Below are 19,316 nucleotides of genomic sequence, written 5' to 3' on the forward strand. Positions count from 1 at the left end.
GTCTAACCACACGGGGGTCACACGTATGCAAGCCAACAATTGCCTGAAGCTGTGTAAAGTTTGTCTCTTATGGATGCCATTTTCCTGTCTGTCACTAATTTTTCTATTAGTTCTGACCTGCTTTTGTATTTGTGACACCTGTTTAGCCCCTACAGGTCTCTGAGTTTTCAACTTAACATTTATATTCTATTGAGGGAAGAAATGATTCTTACATCTTGAATAAATTTTATTGTTAGAGAAAAAAAAACTGTCATTTTTTTCTCCACAAAGTGGAGATCATTGTATTGACATCTTCATAACATTAGATGTTCTTAGTTCCATGCATTTGTATCTTAGCAGATGATCTGATTTCTTTAAATACAAAGTGGTGATGACTAATGTGGCTGGTTTGGTATTTAGCTGTGTGAAATGATTTCTGATCAAGGTTTTGACTTCATGGGGATATCACAAATTATATGGCTATATTTTTCTTATTTTTTTAAGAAAATGGTTTTATTACTAATTTTTAGTTCCATACAGTTTACAAATACACTTTACTTTGATAATACAACTTTGCAACCAGCAAAGCAGTTGAACACACACCCATAAATACAGCTGGAGAGACAATTAACATTCACTAGTATTTCTCTACATAAACTACTCTTTTAATGTCATTATTTAAAATAAAATTCCAAATAGACTGCATAATATACATGGGCAAAAAGGCAATTCAGTGAATATCTTGAAACACTAAATGTATAATAAACAGCATATTATCAACATTTACATGATTCACATCAAAATGATGATATCCTAAAATGCATTCCTTTTGAAGGATAGATTTATCAATAAAATATTACATATCTTTTAATACTCTGGTACAATACTTCTCATAGAATGCAGGAAAATTAAATGTAGGTCTGGCCATCAGCCTAATAAAGGGTCTTTTCCCATTGCCTTTTATTAATAAAAGAATCACAATTAGGTCACAAACAAACAGACAAATTTTTAATTACATGATTTGAGGTTTAGGATGGAAACTTTAAAAAATTACTTTGATATACAACATAGTTACATGACACACTGTAAGGCTACATTTTTAACAATCACAGCCCTGTGAATTCTCAAGTATTTCTTGGCCTCAGGGTATAGTTATATCCTATTCAGTCTCTTTCAGTAAGCCTGTGATAAGGACAAAGAGTATGGTCCTGTAGCTCACTCTAGTAGTGCTGTGGAGTTTCCCAGGCCAGCAGGAACTGATTCCTGATTTAGCAGGAAACGGAGATTCTTCCATACGGCACTATTTGCCTTAGTTTTGAATGTTGCTTTCCTCCACTTCCTTGATGTCTGAATCCTCTTTTGTTTGTTTTGTTTAGGTACCTGGCTGCAACTCTGGGCTCACTTCTGTTGGCTTCTGTGCACTCCCTTTCTGGTCCAGTCAATCACTATTCCTGTGGCAGAGACTGCACCTTGTAGCCCTGACACTCAATAGAGCACATTTATTTACCTGTACTGTGCTGCTTCACCTTATGAGGGAGCTTTTATTATTCCTAGGAAAGCCTGGCTCAAAAGACAATGAAAATTCACTAAGTTGATATGTAAAAGAATTTCCAACTGGTTAAAACTTCTAAACTTTCCTATTCAGTATACTTTGTGTTTAAGACACAGATATAGAAATTGCTAGAAAACATCAGAAATAATTCAGCCATTCCTTATTTCACCCCGTTGCATCTTGTTCGAGACTTTGCCAATCTTTAGATAGGACATTACTTGAAAGGAAAGAAATTATACTGTGTCATTTAAATGATATTAGTAGTCCTATCACAATTACAAATGTTCTAACTTAAAAAAAAACCAAGTCTTTATAAATAAGGTATCCATTCAACTTTTATTGCATGTTGTTTGTATAATACACTTGCTAATTGTCTGATGATAATAAGATGTGGGAAAGTAAAAGAAATGTGTTTACACTGCAATTTTTTCCCCTTCAGCAACCATCAACTGACCTAGAATTTGACCGTGTAGTGATTTATACCACTTGTCTTCGAGTGGTGAGGACAACCTTCGAGAGATGTGAACTGGTTAGAAAGATCTTCCAAAACCATCGAGTAAAATTTGAAGAGAAAAACATAGCTCTGAATGGTGAATATGGAAAAGAGTTAGATGAAATGTGCCGGCGAGTTTCGGAAGCTCCGTCCCTCCCTGTGGTGTTCATTGATGGCAATTATCTCGGGGTAAGTACTCAGCCAAAGAGGAGATCCTTTGTCATAGACCCCAAACAGTGTTGAGAGACATATGTAAGATTATCTAACAAGATGACTTGCAACATAACTACCGGGGCACTTGATATTTTTTGAAGCTCAAACCAAAGGGATTGAAGCATTTATGTCTGTCCCAAATGATGTGCTGCTACCGTGTTCAGCCTTACAAAAGTACAGTGACATAAAATCAGCATGAAATTGCATTTTTGAATACATTTTTTAAATGTTCAGGTTACTTGAATTTTGCAATGTGAAGATTGACGTGGGATAAAACTACCTTTTCTTTCATTACAAATCAGAAAAATGAGAGGCTTATGCATTTGTGTTCTCTTAATACCCTATTATCAAACACCCAGTTTCTTACCCAATGAACCTGAGATGACAATTTTGAAATGTGATAGACAGGAAATGGGGCCTGGGATCTGAATCTTATCTGCTTGTTTATTATCAAAATAATAAAATTTTAAATAAATTATTATTGAAATAATAAATGATTAAAATTATTCTTGGTTTTTGTAGTGCAGTGTGAAACATAAATTCAGGCTTGCAGTAAGCAGAGAGAACTCTCAAAGCAGGCAACAAAATATGTCCAATTCATTTCTCTTTGAATAATACTGTTAAGTGTAATTAACCCCATTGATCTGTGAGCACACTTGGGTAAGAAGCCCAAAGCAAGGGCTTGGGATAGTGCAGTCTGGAAAAGGAGACAGTACCAAGGGACACCAGCACCCATTGAGAGCTACAGCAGACAACATGATCCTTTATCATAGAACGGAGACTGTGAAGGGTACTTGCACCTTGGTTTTGTCTAGCTTCTGACTTTAACCTTTAGCTTTCCAGAGGAGATGGAGAAATCTAGAGCAGGAGAGGATTGTGTTCTGTTTCAGGGAATGTGCATTCTCATATCTCGTCTACAGCCATACCTGTTAGAGGCAGCCTATCATCTTATGGAAAGATAGATGCCAAGCAGCTGTGATTCCATAGTGAGGACATTATGCACTCTTATTGTAACCAAAGGGCATCAGCTACATTTTGGAGTACAGGAATTTTGATTTGAAGTATTGATCCTGTTTTTAGTGTATTTCAATATATACCCTTAGGCTCCAGAAAACCATAATGATAGTGATAAAAACTAATGATAATAATAATAACACTATACTGTACCCTCGTGTTTCCACCAGTCATCTTATCTAATCCTCAGGATAACTTGGACAGCATACTGGTTAAGAGGGGAACACTGGTTTTGGGTAGGCAGCCTTATTAAAATTCCTGTTCTGATATTTAACTTGTGACTGCTTGTTGGTTTCCTCATTTACAAAATGAGAATAATAATAGAGCTTATCTCACAGGCTGATGGTAAGGATTTTATGAGATAATACATATAAGTACATAGTTTCTATGCCTGTTTAACAAATTGGGTTTTCAAGAAATACTAATGATTATCCTTGTTTTGCAAAAGAAAAGATTAATTTCTCTGCTTCAAGTGACAAAGCTGGCCAAGAGGCAGGGCCATGACACAATGTTAGATTTGACATTCCAAACCCCTGCTTTCTGGAACATCATCTGGAGGAAAAGGGTTTTTGACTCTTTGATGATTCTGTCTTAATGCCTCCAGTAGGGCTAGGCACTAAATGGGTGCCCAAATAAGGCTGTGTTGGCAGGATGGGTGAATTATGCTGCATTGCTTTCTCATGTTCTTTCCTCCCCCTCCTGACTTTCATCCATAAAGAAAGGATCTGATAAACTCAATCACATCAGGGAGAATATAACTTACCAGGGCTTTAGGCATTCATCCTTGAACTCAGGAAAAATTCTGACAAGATAAGGTATTTCTCATTGGATTTGTACGAAACCTCACACACAGGTTGGCCCCGTCCTATAGACTGCTCTTGACCATGCCTGTTCCCATCCAGAAACCTCAGACTTCCTTCCTTCCTTCTTCTGAGACACTGTAACAGGCTGTAATGCCTGTCCTGCTCTTTCAGCTGGGGGCATGAAAAAGTGCAGTGGACCAATGAGGTGGGGCACATGTTCCCCTCTTTTCTCTGTGATCACTTCATTTGCACACTTAGTAAACTTAGGGTGAAAGTGTCATGCAGGTGCAACCTCCCTGATAATGCAATTTGAATCCAATGCTCCAAACCTGGAAAGGGTCCAGAAACAGATATTTTTTTGTTCTCCTTTTAGTTTTCTGTTACTGCTAAACCTACAATTCAAAATGGCAAATGATAACTTATATAATAAAAAATGACTTATAAAACATACCTCCCCTTCAACTACAACAGCCCCATTATTGAAATCCCAGGGTTCAGTTGTCAAGGAATCCAGTGCTGGCACTGTGGAGCCTTTTTCCTGCTGCTCATGCATCTGAAATGGAAGGATGCCCTCTGCTGGGTTTTGGCATGTGGTGAAACATGGCTTTTAGGAAACTAAAGTGATGTTGGTAATTTCCCTAACATTTGTGATGTTTTCAACAGTCATGTGAAGCTGTTTGATTGTGTTTAGGTGGGTGAGAAAACTCAAGATGTGTGAATCATCTAGACAATAGTTTTCTTTAGAAAATGAAGTGAATAGATAGAAACAGAATGAGTGGCACCTGGAAGCAGAGACAAGGGACACCTAGAGGGGATTGGGACCGCAGGAGAGCATTTCGCACCTCCTTCACCTTGCTACTGTTCTTGCTACCCACCCCAGGAGTCTGGCGCTGGAGGAAGCCAGTTATCTTCCTCCAAGTGAAGACAAGGAGTTCAATGAGAAAGAACAGGAGAACTGATAAGGAAGCGAAGCTCTTTTTCCTGACTCCCATCCTCCGCCAAACTTAAAATTAAAGATGGGAACAGTCAAAGGAAAGGAATTGCTTTAGAAGACAAATCAACACCGCCTTGGAATGCTGCAATGTGGGGAGAGAGGAATTCAGGTTGGAATGGGCTTGGATCCACTGTTCTGTTGTTTTGACATCAGAAAATATTTCCACAAAAAGATCCAATAGTTTAGACAAAAGTTCTTAGAAATTGTATTAGCAAATAGGTCAGAAATGATGATGTGTCTGGACCAAACACAAAAGTCTACAATGGAAATCCACGAAAACTTCATTGGATGGAGCTATAAACAGAAAGTACTTAAGTGGAGTGTCTGGTATCAGTGAGTCATAGAAGGACCATTGATAAGTGTCTTATACTAGCTGATATTGTGACTGTGATATTTTCCCTATTTAAAGTACTGTATTGTTCCATTGAAGAGAGAAGGTAATTATTATTGAGCATAACTAATTTATGGACTAGAAATAGAGTCTGGCCCATTTCTAAGGACTACTCACAAAACTTTTCAGCTGAGATGGGTCCCCAAGGCTGTTCCTGCCTCCATCAAGTAGCATAGACCAGCTCCAGAGACTCACTGCCTTGGCTGTGGCTCACACCAGCAGAAAGGGCTATTTGTTCTCTGCCCTTCCCAATACTCAACTCTGTTCCTAAATATAAGTAAGTTTACTAAATAAGCCCCACACTTAACATGAGGGAATCTGGAAAATGTGCTTTTTGGTTTTCTAGCCTCTGAAGTACAATAAGAACTTCTGGAACAAAACTGGATTGATTACAGAGTGAGCCAAATCACAGCATCTACCAGATATGCTGTTTTCATTTATTATTTTAAAAGCAACTTTATTGGGGTAGACTTGTACCCATTTAAGGACACAATCCAGTCTCATCTAGTGGAACACCTATAGTCCTCACACTGGAGCTAAGGCAGGAGGATCGCCTGAGCAGAGGAGTTTGAGACCAGCCTGGGAAATGTAGTGAGACCCTGTCTCCAACAACAAAAAGTATATAATTTAACAAGTTTTGACAAATGTGTATACTCATGAACCTACTACTACATTCAGAAGGTACAGTCATGTGCCACTTGATGATGTTTAATGACAGACCACATATACCATGGTGGTCCCATAAGGTTATAAGGAAGCTAAAAATGTTCTATCACATGGTGATCTCATAACATTGTGGTATAACATACTCCCCACCTCTTTTTGGTGATGCTGGTGTAAACAGACCTACTTGATGACCATATGTTTTAAAACAGTTTTGTGTTGGTGTGCCGAAATTTCACAGGATTCTTGAATATTATCTTTGTTTTTTTTTTTTTTTTTGGTCAATTTTGTAAACTTTTCAGCTATTATTTTTTTCAAAAATTTCATCTCCTCCTTTTTCTCTTCTTCCTCAAGGCCTCCGTTTATATGAGGATTAGGATTAGGCTGTGTTCCATAGCACAATTCATTTCATCTGTGTAGTTTCTATTGTTATATCTCCTCAGTCCCTGATCTTATCTTCTATAACGTCTAATATTCTGTTAATCCCAGCAATATATTATTTTTTATCTCAGACATGGTAATTTTATCTTTATAAGTTCAATTTTTTAAAATAGACTCAATTTTTTAAAGAAGTAATTTTAGGTTCATAGCAAAATTGAGCAGAAGTTATAGAGATTTCCCATATAACTTGGATCACATGTATAGCTTCCTCCATCATCTACACCCCCCAACAAATGATTCATCTGTTACACTGATGAACCTACATTGACTCATCATTATTATCCAAAGACTGTAGTTTATCTGACAGTTTACTTTTGACATTGTATAGTCTAAGAATTTGGATAAACTTATAGTGATAAGAATTATGAGCATAGCTTGGGAGTAGAACACCTACCTAACGTGCAAAAGGTCCTGGATTTGATCCCCAACACTGCAAAAAAAATTGCATATGCCATTAAAAACTTATAACATGTGTTTACCATTATAGTACCATTTGGGGTACTATACTAAAAAAATCATGTACTATCTAAAAAAATCATGCTTCCACTCAAGCAACTACTGATCTTTTTACTGTCTCCATAGTTTTGCCTTTTCCAGAATGGTGTATAAGTGGGAATAAACAGTACAAAGATTCTAGATTGGCTTTTTAAAATTCAGTAATGTGCATCTTAGTTTCCTCCGTGTCCTTTCATGGCTGGATAGCTCATTTCTTTTTAATGCTGAGAAATATTTTATTGTCTAGATGTGCCAAAGTTTATTTGTGTATTTGCCAACTGAAGGGCATCTTGGTTGCTTCTACAGTTTGGTAATAATGAATAAATCTCTAGTAAATAAAAAATGAATGTAAAGGTTATTATAAACATAAATTTTCAACTCTTTTGGGTAAATACCAAGGAGTACTGTGTTAGCTTGATTTTTATCACTATGACAAAATATCTAGGAATAACAGTTCAAAGGAAGAAAAGTTTATTTAGGCTCATAGTTTCAGAGATTTCAGTTCACAGTCAGCTCATTCCATTGCTTTCAGCTGGTCATGAGACAGAATATCATGGTGGAGAGGATGTTGTGATATTGAGATGCTCACCTCATGCAGCCAGAAAGTAGAGAGAGAGAGAGAGAGAGAGAGAGAGAGAGAGAGAGAGAGAGAGAGAGAGAGAGAACGCAAGCAAGTGCAAGAAAAGGGGTTGGGGATCAGAAACATACTCCCTAGTCTAGTAATTCTAATATCTGTGCCAATTCTAGTATGATTTAATTGATTGATACTTTTCCTCATTATAAGTCACATTCTTCTACTTTTACTCCTTTGTATTAATTAGCTTCACATAACTAGGATGAAATTCCCGAGGCACTAACTTCTAAAGAGAAAAGATTTATTTAGTTCATACTTTTGAAGGCTCGAATATATGGCATCAGCATCAGCTTAATTCTGGTGATGGTAGCAGACAGAGGCACATCATGGCAAGACTGCATGTGGGAGCAGAGCAGTCATATCTTGAACCTGGACAGAGAGGGGCTGGGAGACACTGCAGTTCTATCATCCCCTTTGAAGGCACACCCACATTACCTAAGGACTAGGCTCAACCTCTTAAAGATCCTCAGCACCTCCTGGTACCATCACCATAGGAAGCAAAATTTATATTTAGACGTTTAGGAGAATTCAGATTACACTCAAATCACAACAGCCTCTTGGTCATTTTGAATGGACGACACATGTTGTGAATCTTGTGAATTGGTCCCGATTCTTTTTCCTGGAGCAATATAAATAGAAAGTGTTTCTTTGTTCTACTAACTTTTTTTTTTTTTTACAAGAATATTGACATGTTTTCTACATGGTTCCCTAAACTCTAACTCCATGGTGTTTTGAACCTCCACATCTTAATTATTCTCTACTCTGGTCTTTAATAGCATCCTGAGCCAATCTCCCTGAAAATGGTTTCCATCCCTCCTCTAAAGGAGCCCAGATTGACTTTAAATAGCTATGCCATACATTTGATCAAATGAATCTAGGACAAGTCAAAATTTTCATGTAACTTTCACGTAGATTGTTTTTCAAGATAGATTCCATATCTTCATGGTTTTGGGATATATTTTACTATACTTTTCCCAAGTTTTTTTTCTTATGTGTGTGTTGCTACTGTGCAATGATTAAGTCCTCAAGGATCAAGTTTCCTTCTGGTGCTGGTATCATTCCTTAGATCAGGAAGCTAATGACTGATCAAATGTCTCAAACTTCATCACCAAAGAAAAGTAGCATGGACTGGAACAATCCATGGTTAAGGTTTGGGTATTAAGATGTAGCTGTATTAGTTTTTGTTATATAATAAACTACTCAAATCTTAGTAGCTGAAAACAATTGTTTTGATAGGTTGCAATGTTGGTGGAATTTGGCTGCTCTCTGTAGTCTGCTAGTGGCTTGGCCAGAGCTGAATGACATAGGATGACTTCAGTTACATATCTTGAGATTGGCACCTCAGGTTTTTCTCCAAGTCTCTTCTTGAGCAGAATGTCTGGGACATGTTAAATGGTGGTCAAGGGGTTTGAAAAGGCAAACCACAATGCTCAGGCACATTTCAAGATGATTCTTGTATCATATTTGCTTTTCACCATTGATTAGAGCAGGACACATAGTGAAGTCCAGATTCAAGATGGAAATAGACCCCATGTGTTGATGAGAGACACACTAACATCAAGCCATAGGGGTGCTCACACAATTCCTGTAACAATCTACTAAAGTGCAGGATTTTGATATTATCTAATCCTGGTTTTTGCCTATGTTAAATGGGGGCTCACAGATCTGAAGCCTTTTCATGTTGGAGGATTGTATACTTTTGATTGACCAGTTAAATGCTTTAACACCTCATCAGCCCATGAGATGTTTGTGGGACAGTTTGGCATTGAAAGCCCAGTTTTGTAGATTTTAATCAAAGTACCAGGTCCCCTTCAAATTTCCACTATCAGCACACCATCATCTTGTTCCTTTAGTATTTGTCCAACATAAAAAACAGTATTTTGTGACACCTTGGGTCCATTGATCAAATCTTTACCTGCAGTGTCACAGATTTATTTATCATCTTTTCCCTCAAGTCTTAAGGCTCATAGAAGAAATGCAGAAATACTATGGCTACAATTTCCTTATCTCATATTTTGGAAGCTGCTGTTAATTCAATGACATGAAAAGTCAATAGCAGTAACCTCTTTATGCACAATTCAATTTTCACTCCTGAAACTCAGAGTCAATTAAAGACAGAGAACTTTTGAGGTGTGCAGACATTAAATATTCCAAGGAATAGTTTCCTCCACATAGTTTGTATTACAAACTAATACAAAAGAGTCTATATTCTGCTATATCATTTCACAGGTTTAAATCTTTTATCATATTAGATCAAGACTTGCCATTCTTAGTTTCACCTGCTATAATGCTCTGTGCCAGATGCTTGTAAATTGTCTAGTAGGTTCATTATTTTAAAATTTGTATAATAAGTCAAAATTTAAGTCTTATAGTTGGTCCTCTGGACCTAAACACTAAGAAAAGTATAAAGCAGTTGTGTCTATTGCAACTTGTACACAAATTTAATTACCTACAATTTACCTGTATCTCAACTTACTAAGTCATTAATCATTCTGAATCTGATTGAGGAGAAAATGTATTTGTGTATACTTAATGTTTTCTTATTTGGACTTAAATATTCTGTAAGTGAAAATGTCCTTTTTTAATCCTATAAAATGAATAAAAAATGAATTAATGAATAAAAATAAAGTAATTGGAAGTTCATAGATTTTTTTTTTGTACCAGGGATTAAACTCAGGGGTATTTTACCACTGAGTTACATCCCCAGCCATTTTATTTTGAGAGAGGTCTCACTAAGTTGCTTAGGGCATTGCTAAGTTGCTGAGACAGGCCTTGAACTTGCAATCATTCTGCTTTAGCTTTCTGAGTTGCTGGGATTACAGGTTTGCACCACTTGGCCCTGCAATAGAAATTTTAAAAAGCATCCATTTTTAATAGAATTTAAAATCAGTATCTTCGTAAAGAAAAGCTTTGGTTGGTAATGAACTCTGTTTATATTCTTATGCGCCTAGAGATTTAGTGTCTTCTCAGCCACCAGAGGGCTCTCACAATATAAGAAAATACAGTAAATGTGTAAGAAAACACATGGAAATAGAAGAAATCATTTGTGATATATCTTTTGTAGAGCCCAATTAAAATTACATGTCTTAACCATATAGATTACATGCAAAGTTTCAAATCCAGATTTCCTTTAAGAAAATTAAGAATTAAGAGGAGCAATTTTAAATTGATAATTCAAAAGTTTAAAAGAAATATAATAAATATTTTACTATTTTGTGCCTAATCTTGAATCAGATATTTAAAACTTTCATTGATCTTTTGACTAGAAAATAGTAAATGGAAAATACATGGATTTTTTCTGAGAGATTTTGGGCCTTAGGACCCCTTTTCTCTAAACATCGAGTTTGTTACTATGATGTTATATATAATTACAGCCGAGCAAACATCTCACACAGGGATTTGAGAGAGCAAAGCTTCTGAGTCACGCCGCAGGCATGCTTATGCCCAGGTAGGATCAGGATGCACTCACTGTGGTTTGGCTTTGTTTTTAATCACTCCTTGGACTCCTGGTTTGATTGAGCTCTGCCCAAGGTACTTCTCTCTCCATAAACAAAAATTAAGCTAAAGACCTGGCCATATGTTTGATCCTGATGGTGTTTATTCTCCGGGTTAGACTCAAAGAATGAATATAATGAATAAAATGAAGCAAACCATCTGTCCAGTGGCAAACCTGCAATGCTGAGACGGGCTCCTGTGTGCTGCCTCTGTGGGTGTGACCTTGCAAGATATCAACAAGGGCTAGTGTTGGTGAGCTCCAGGTGCTCGTCCACTTGTTTTGGCTCCCAGCATCTCTCCCTGATTCATGTGTCCATCTGAGGCATCAAGGGGGCTGGTTCAGAATTTATGCTTTTCTAGTGGCTCTTGGTGGTGCCTCTGAGCTTCCCCCAGCCTTTCCTCTGGACGAACCTGATGGGTAATGTAAGTGAGAAGGATTTCAGGCTCTTCTCCCAATGCCAACTGTATCCTCTACACATTCTTTTATTCATTTTACATAATTTCCTTTGAAAGGTTTTAAAAAATAAAACAAACTGAAATTTTCCTTTGAATAACTTGGGGAAAAACAAAAATGAATGTCTGCAGTTTTTAAACTAATGTTATATTATTATTATTTTTGTATATCTCTGGGTGTTTCTGTTAATCTGGGTGGAGACCAGTGATTGCTAATCAGGTGAGGCAGGTGGATATGTTTTTGCATAGCCTACAGGGTAAATTAGAAATTATTTACCCTGAAAAATCCCAGAAGGAACAGGCTATATAATCATGGAGCAAACAGCAAGCATTCTGTCTGTACAGCATTTCACAATGTTCTAGAGAGTCACAGATTTTAAGCACACAGTTCCTGCTATCTAGCCTCCAAACTTAAGGAATGCCTGTGTAGGGTTTGGGAAGGTGGGGGTGGACCATATGGTCACACACCACCTCACCACAGGCTTTTCTAGTTGTGCTATGTGCTAAATTAATGGTGAAAAAAAGAGTTTATTTAGGAAAAAAAGGAGACAAATATACTTTAACTAGGGCAATGGGGTTGATTCTAAGAAAGTAGCTTTTGAACTGTGCTTTGCAAATGAATAAGGTTTTAAAAAGGAGGGAAAATGTGCCTCTGATTCTAGGCCTGTGTTTTCTCAGCAGGAGGCTTTGAAAAAGAACAAATCTTGGCCACACCTGACTTTAAAAATCTTTGGTTCCTTCTGAAGAGTTGTGATTCAATTCAATTGTAGGAAAGGTCTAGGTGATAAAATGCAAGATCAAAGATCTCTAGAGACTCAGAATGTTTTCCTGAAGGACTTTCAGATCAATTTAGACTTCTACAAAGTGCCAGTGTCTAAGGACAGAGGGTTCTATTAGGCTTGTCTGACCGCTTAGCTCATGGCTGATGGTAACCAGTTTCCTTGCTACCTATCTTCCACTGTGGCTGCCAAATGACAAATGGTGTCAGAGCCTACAACTGGCAGGAGAACCCCTTGGGGTTCTCAATGGTTCCTCGGATGTCACAAATTTCCTGGAGTGTGCTGCGTGCTCTGGAGCTTGAAATGACTGATCCTGGGATTCAGTCTTCTAGTCTCTTCTTGAATGATTCTAGAGAGGGCATAAGAAGGTGACCTGAAGACCTGGGGTACGGAATGCTCTGGGCAGCTGGGTGCTTGTTGAGAATCCATCCTCCGCTCTGTCTACTGTGTTCTGTGGCTGGGGAAAATAGGACAAGACCTACATTTCCAGATTTTTTTACAAGTCAAAATGAGAAATAGATCAATTCCTTCTGTCACTAACTGAAAGCACCGATGCAGAATGACACAGAATTCCAGTCATTTCTCAGGCAAAAGGTACAATAAAAAATAAAATATGCCCTGTCCAGAGGACTGCCAAGTTTGGTCTACCGTTTCTCTTTTGGGTAGGGCAGAGTTCAGGTTAAAGAGAGATTATTGACAATAAAGAGTCTTTCATGTTTTCCTCTAGATTCAAAAGATCATATTTCAAAATATACTATGATAAATTATTAGAAAACTGGAATAAAAATCTAGCTAAATGTTCAGTAGTAGGTCCATTTTTCTTTTGTAGAGGAAAACTGAGTACATTTTCCTGAACTTCTTTCAGTCAGTGAATAGTTTAGTACTTGTGAAGTTCTAATTGACAAACAGATAAGAATCTATCATATGTTGCCTGGGTTTTTTGAGCATTCAGGAGCTCTGAAAACTGTGCAATCTTTCTTACTAGAAACTTCTAAGACTGACAAGATGCGGTAAATATAGTGCCCCTGTGCAAGATAGGGTTGTTGTGGTTTTCTTTTTCTTTATTTATTTTGTTTTAGTCAACTAAACAAAGAGAGGAGGAAAGGTCAGTATGAGCTTTCTGCAACAGAGCCCAGCCTTTGATTGTCCCCTTCTGTAGATGGGAAAACTAAAGTAGAGTGAACTTAACTAACACACTCAAGATCACCAAGTCAGAAAAGCTGAGTTAGATCTATGGAGAAATGGATTATGAAAGAGTGGAATCCTGCTGCTTCAAGAAGCCTTTTCCTGATAAGGGCAGCTCACACTCACTTTTTCTCCTCTGATCATATACAACTTAATTGGCCCCAACTTTATGAACTTATTTAACTTTATCTCTTTAAAAGCCCTATCTTGAAATATAGTTTTAGCCCATCTTGTGTTGCTATAATAAAATACTTGAAGCTGGTTACTTTCTAAAGAAAAGAGGTCTATTTGGTTCACAATTCTAAAGCTTCAAGAACAAGACATTGGCATTGTCTTAGCTTTGGTGAAGGATTCATGGTGGATGGGATCACAATGATAGAAACGCATGTGGAAAAGATCACAGGGCAATATTGGCAGGAGGGAACCAGAGTGGGCAGACACAGATCTTGTGGGAACTAATGTGCCTTTGACAGACTTGACTTGCTCCCAAAACATAGCATTAATCCTTCCATGTAGTCACAGCCTCACAACCTAAATACTTCCACTAGGTCCTGCTCTTAAAGGTTCTATCACCTCAACATAACCACACTGCAAACCAAGCCTCCAGCAGATGAGTCTCTCAGGGATAAATCATTTCATATCAGAGTCACATTGAAAGTAAGGGCTTCAGAGAATTTTGGAAGGGGGCAGAGGCACAGTTTAGCCCATAACAACCTATAATAATGCAAATTACTCCATTTGATTTCCTACGCTTCTACCTCTGTGCTGTTGGGCCCCTATGGACTATTCCTCTTTTATCCTACAGGAGAATGGAAGTAGAACTTCATTATCTTGCACAATAAGTCCACTTAATCAAGCATGTCTGGGCTTTATTTGATCCAGAAGGATCACATTTTGCCCCACATAGAATCTTTCTTTTCTCTCTTTTTCTTTTAATAGACGACTTCTTTAAATTCACCTTCCTTTGTCATCTTCCCACTTTCCCTACAGAAATAAGCAAGTGCTTCCTCTTTTCTCTTAGAACTAAGAGTTCCACAAATATCTCAGTGTCTTCAGTCAGTATGGTCTATCTGCAAGCACCTGACAAGTCATTTTTCCTATTAAATATAGGGTCCTTTGTAAAACAAATCCTGAAGTATTAATAAAGTATCATTTTCCGTGTTTATAGTAATGATTCCTGAATATTTTCAAGATTGTGCAAAAATTTGATTTAATAATTAGAGAAAGTAATTTCTTGCAAATTTCAATAGTTTCCAGGAAAGCACAGTATATACTTGTTATAAGATTTTGGTCTTTTTTATTTTCCTCTTTTTTCTTTTCTAAGATACTTTTGACTTATATTGTTCAATTTCTTGAATTATTCGTTCATTTATTTATTTTTCTGAGGGAATAAAAATGAATGGATATGATTTTTTTCTCATAAAATGGTTTACATTGTATGTGTAAGTTTTGTTTAAATTTTTATTATAGTTAGAGTAGGTGGTAATTTAAATTTTTCTTTCTTTGACCTAAATGTTTTTTGGAGAATTTATTAATTTCCAAGAAGCTGAATATTTTTGTTTTGTATTTAACTATTTATAATTTTACTGCATTGTGATCAGACAATATGCTCCATGAGATGCTTATTATTTGGAGTTTGTTGATATTTTCTTTACAATTTAACATATGATAAAACTTTTACATAGCTTATTGCAAAGAATATGTAGTCTCTGTTTTTGCATATGTACACATATATATGTACAGAAGTACCATACATTTTAAAGTTATATCATTCAAATATCTTATTTTAATCTACTAGTTTCCTCAAACACTTGTAGTGATTTATTAATCTTTTATTACATTTTAATTTTTGTCAATTTGGCTTTGTATGTTTAAATGTGCAGAGATATATTTTTGACTAATTTCTCTTTATTTTGATTTCATCTTTTATTAATGTAATATAATCACCTTCATTCAATTAGTGCTTTTGACTTCAGTTCTTCCTTCTGGTTTATTAATACTCACTTGACCTATTCTACATCTCAGTATTTTATTGATGTATTTTGTTTTTGTTTGCCTTATATTTATTTACTCATTCTTTATTCTTCTTGGTAATTTAATTTAAAAGTGGATTTTGAAAATAAAGATATAATTATATACATATATATTTTTATTTTTAAATATTTTTTTCTAGTTGTTGATGGACGACCTTTATTTTATTTATTTATATGTGGTTCTGAGAATTGAACCCAGTGCCTCACACATGCTAGGCAAGTGCTCTACCACTGAGCCACAGGCCCCATCCATATTTTATTAAAAGATTTTCTACATTTTATTTTCATTATATAAATATATATATTTAATAATATATCTGTTTTATTATTATATATGTTGTATTTATTAATGTAATAATTAACAATATAATATTACATATATGTCTATAACTATTTTTCTTTGCAGTTTAAGGGAACAAGGAAGGAGACAGCAGGTGAGGTAATTACAATAATCAACTGCCTCTTGCAGTGAGGCAGTCAGGAGTAGCTTGGGGCACTATTTGCCAACTGTCCATGCCACTGTTATTGCTGTTTCTTGTGTCAGAAGCCTTTCTCTGTAGTTGGTGCTGTACAACCTATTTCTCATGATTTTTCATTATCAGCCCTATTTATGTTCTATATGTAGATCTAATATCTGTGACTATATATAAAAAGATAGTTTTTTTTGTTAATTCTTACCCCAGAATTAATTTTCACTTTCTTGGAGACAATATTGTCCTCATTGAAAAATCCATGCAGCACAGAGAGGTCTCATTACTGCTCCTCACTATTAAATGACGAACTATTGGTGACACTTTCTGAAGATATTTTCCTTTTCCTTTAAGACATGTGGCTCCTCTGTATGGCAGAGTTGCAGCACATTCCAAGCTGTCTGCCCTTCCTTTTGTAGCATTTCCTTTAAGCACCTGATATGCAGATGTAACCTTTTAAATCAACTCTTAAATTCTTCCTCAACCCCCCATGGAAAATCTGGTAGTGGTGGATAAAGGAGTTGGACTCATGGACTTATGTTATCACCGTATGTAGAAATCCATACTGTTTTTCCTAAGAAGATTCTAGAATACAACCATGAGCATAACATCGAAATGAAGCTCAGCAAATGCTACAAGTTAAGCTTGGGATAATCATTTTATTAGAATGCCAATTCCTCTGCCATTTTTCTTATTAATTAGAACAGAGATGATAAGGTGATTTTATGCTTTATACGCTATAAGATGTATATTGGTGCCAACTATTTTTTTCTACCTTTAAACATTGCTAACACTTTATGATCCAGAGAATTTAACTTTTTTTCCCCTCCTGTCACAATTTCCTTGCTTAGAACTGTAATACAAGGGTGGAAAAAGTTTAAATCAGATTTATGCTCAATATACTCGTAGTGGGCCATGCTATTGCCTGGGTAACCGCAGAGCCTGTGTCTTTGTTTCCACAGTGGAATATAGGAGCTCATAATGCTTACTTGATTCAGGTGCATGACATGTTGAGAAAATGACTTTGCATTGTTCTTAGCTGTCAGTACATGCAGAATATTAAGTTGAGGCTGTTGTAGGTGGCAGTAAAATTCACAGGTTGTAGTATAATTACTTAAATACAAAATAAAAGTAAAATGGGTTCCTTAAAATGACTTACAATATTTTTATAAAGATGCCAAATTTTTATGCTACCTTTGATTAATCAGTATTTTTCCATTTCTTACATTGCTTAGTCATTCCCAATTTGGAGAGAAAATTAATAAAAAGTTTTTTTTTTCCTGAAGGTAATTTTCCCCCCACTCATTTCCTTTTTTTTTTTAAATAAACACCAATATAGCACAAGTCATTTTAGCTTTGAGACAGCAAATGCTGCTGTAAATTCGTGGTGGGATTCTTCCTACCATACCTCTGCTTCTTTTCTTCATTCCTTTCTCCTTCCTCCCATCGAGGACCAGCTAAAAATGTGCTCCTGGCCGCATGAGAGTCTTGCCCTTGGTAACATCCCAGAAACACTCTTCTCATCTTCCTCATTGTCTGTCTCCTGTTTTCTCTTCTTGGATCCAGGGGTATTAATTCCTTGAAACATTTCTGCCTTGAGTTGAAAAAAAAAAAAAGGGTGGGGTAGGGGTACAGTGAGGAACTAGATTTTTAGCTTTAGCCTCTCGTATCAGCTTCTGAACCTAAGATCTGCTGTTCAGTTACTTTCAACTAAGAAATACTTATTAGGATCCAAGTAGGCATCAGTGATTGGGATGGATGCTATGTTCTGAGAGTGGAAAAGACATATGGTCCTGTTTCCATTCTATCTCTATCTCTTCAATAAATAGAAGTATGAAAGAAAATTGATTGGGGCATCGTGAGCAAAATTCCTCATTCTATAATGTCAACAGGTGGCTTGGAAGGAGCCTTTTTCTTGCTAAAAGAGATTTTTCCCCCGCAGTGCTGGGGATCAAACTCAGGGCTTTGGACATGCTATATGTGAGCCATATCCCCAGGCAGAGAAAATATTTTATAGGGCCGTAGCAGCGCAGGTCAGCAGAATTTCACTAGGTTTAAGGAATTTGTGGTCAAAGATGTTTCTTGAAATAGGGAATATTGCTCTTACAGATTAGCAACAACTGTTAATCACTTTGGATATCAAGAAATGTGGATGAGTTAGGGCATAAGTCATGAGCTGGAGGGCAGAGGACAGGGCTGTCCAAGTGCAAAGCTATCCTTGTTTCTTATTCAAGACAGTGTAGGAAGAGCTGAATGAACAGGAGGAAACTAAGAGGACTTCTGTTTAACTTTACTATAAAGAGCTAGACAATTCTAAGAACATCAAAATTTCCAAAATAAATGAGGGGCCATATCCTTGCCTTGCTCTGCTCCAGCTCCTACAATGTGGGGACAGTAAATTGTGCAAGTTAATTGTCTGCTTTGATATGAGGCATTCATAATAAGTGGATCATGTTTACTATTCGGATTAAATCTAATTTACCTTTTTTTCCAAGTACTTGTAATTAAAATTGAATATGATTTGACTTTATATCATCATGTGACACATTTAAATTTATTAAACATTTCCAATGCAGGGATTTTTATGCTTTATATATAACACTGGAGATAACCTGTTGAATTATATTCCTAGGACAGAATACCAGAAATGGGATAACTGAGCTTTAGTTGTATTTTAGCAATAGGCATCAATTCTGCTTTGAACAATTTACAAGGTGCATTTTATTATAGCTTTAAATGTGCTTATCCTTACATGTATTTTCTTTGCAGGTGTAATAATGATTCATTTAAAAAATGTTTCTTGAGAAAATAACTCTTTTGTTTAAAGGACAAAGAAGCATGTATTATGTTTTCCCCATTTTTATTTTACTGGAAATAGATATTTGCACATTTGTATACCAACCACTAGGAGTCACTACCTTACCACATCCTTGCTGCATGGAGTTTATACCTGCAATCCTGTGAACACATATGAGTTGGTGGCATTGAGCAAAGGCACATGTGGTGCAAATCTTATTAAAATGCCCATGTGTCTGCTGTCTTAAAGATAACATGGGATGTATGTATGCCAGTCTTTAAAATTAATGGGTAAATAAGACAATGACATTTTAAATTTCTGATGGTGTTTCCCTTCCGAGGTAAGGAATAGCATGTCACTTGTAGGGAATATTTTGTCCATAACAAATCAGAGTATCATCTTTAAAGAAATGGAAGAACTTCGTGCAGGATT

General features: G+C 36.4%; 1 protein-coding gene across 1 annotated transcript in view; it reads left to right on the top strand.

Annotated features, from left to right (window-relative positions):
• Window positions 1-19,316, top strand: part of Grxcr1 (glutaredoxin and cysteine rich domain containing 1) — a 105,752-nt gene that overhangs the window by 58,482 nt on the left and 27,954 nt on the right. Inside the window, exon 2 of the mRNA XM_076864015.2 lies at window positions 1,971-2,213. Coding sequence (XP_076720130.2) covers window positions 1,971-2,213 — 243 coding nt within the window. The remainder of the gene's footprint in view (window positions 1-1,970; window positions 2,214-19,316) is intronic.

The sequence above is a fragment of the Callospermophilus lateralis genome, chromosome 8 (assembly GCF_048772815.1).
Source record: "Callospermophilus lateralis isolate mCalLat2 chromosome 8, mCalLat2.hap1, whole genome shotgun sequence".
Taxonomy (NCBI): Eukaryota; Metazoa; Chordata; class Mammalia; order Rodentia; family Sciuridae; genus Callospermophilus; species Callospermophilus lateralis.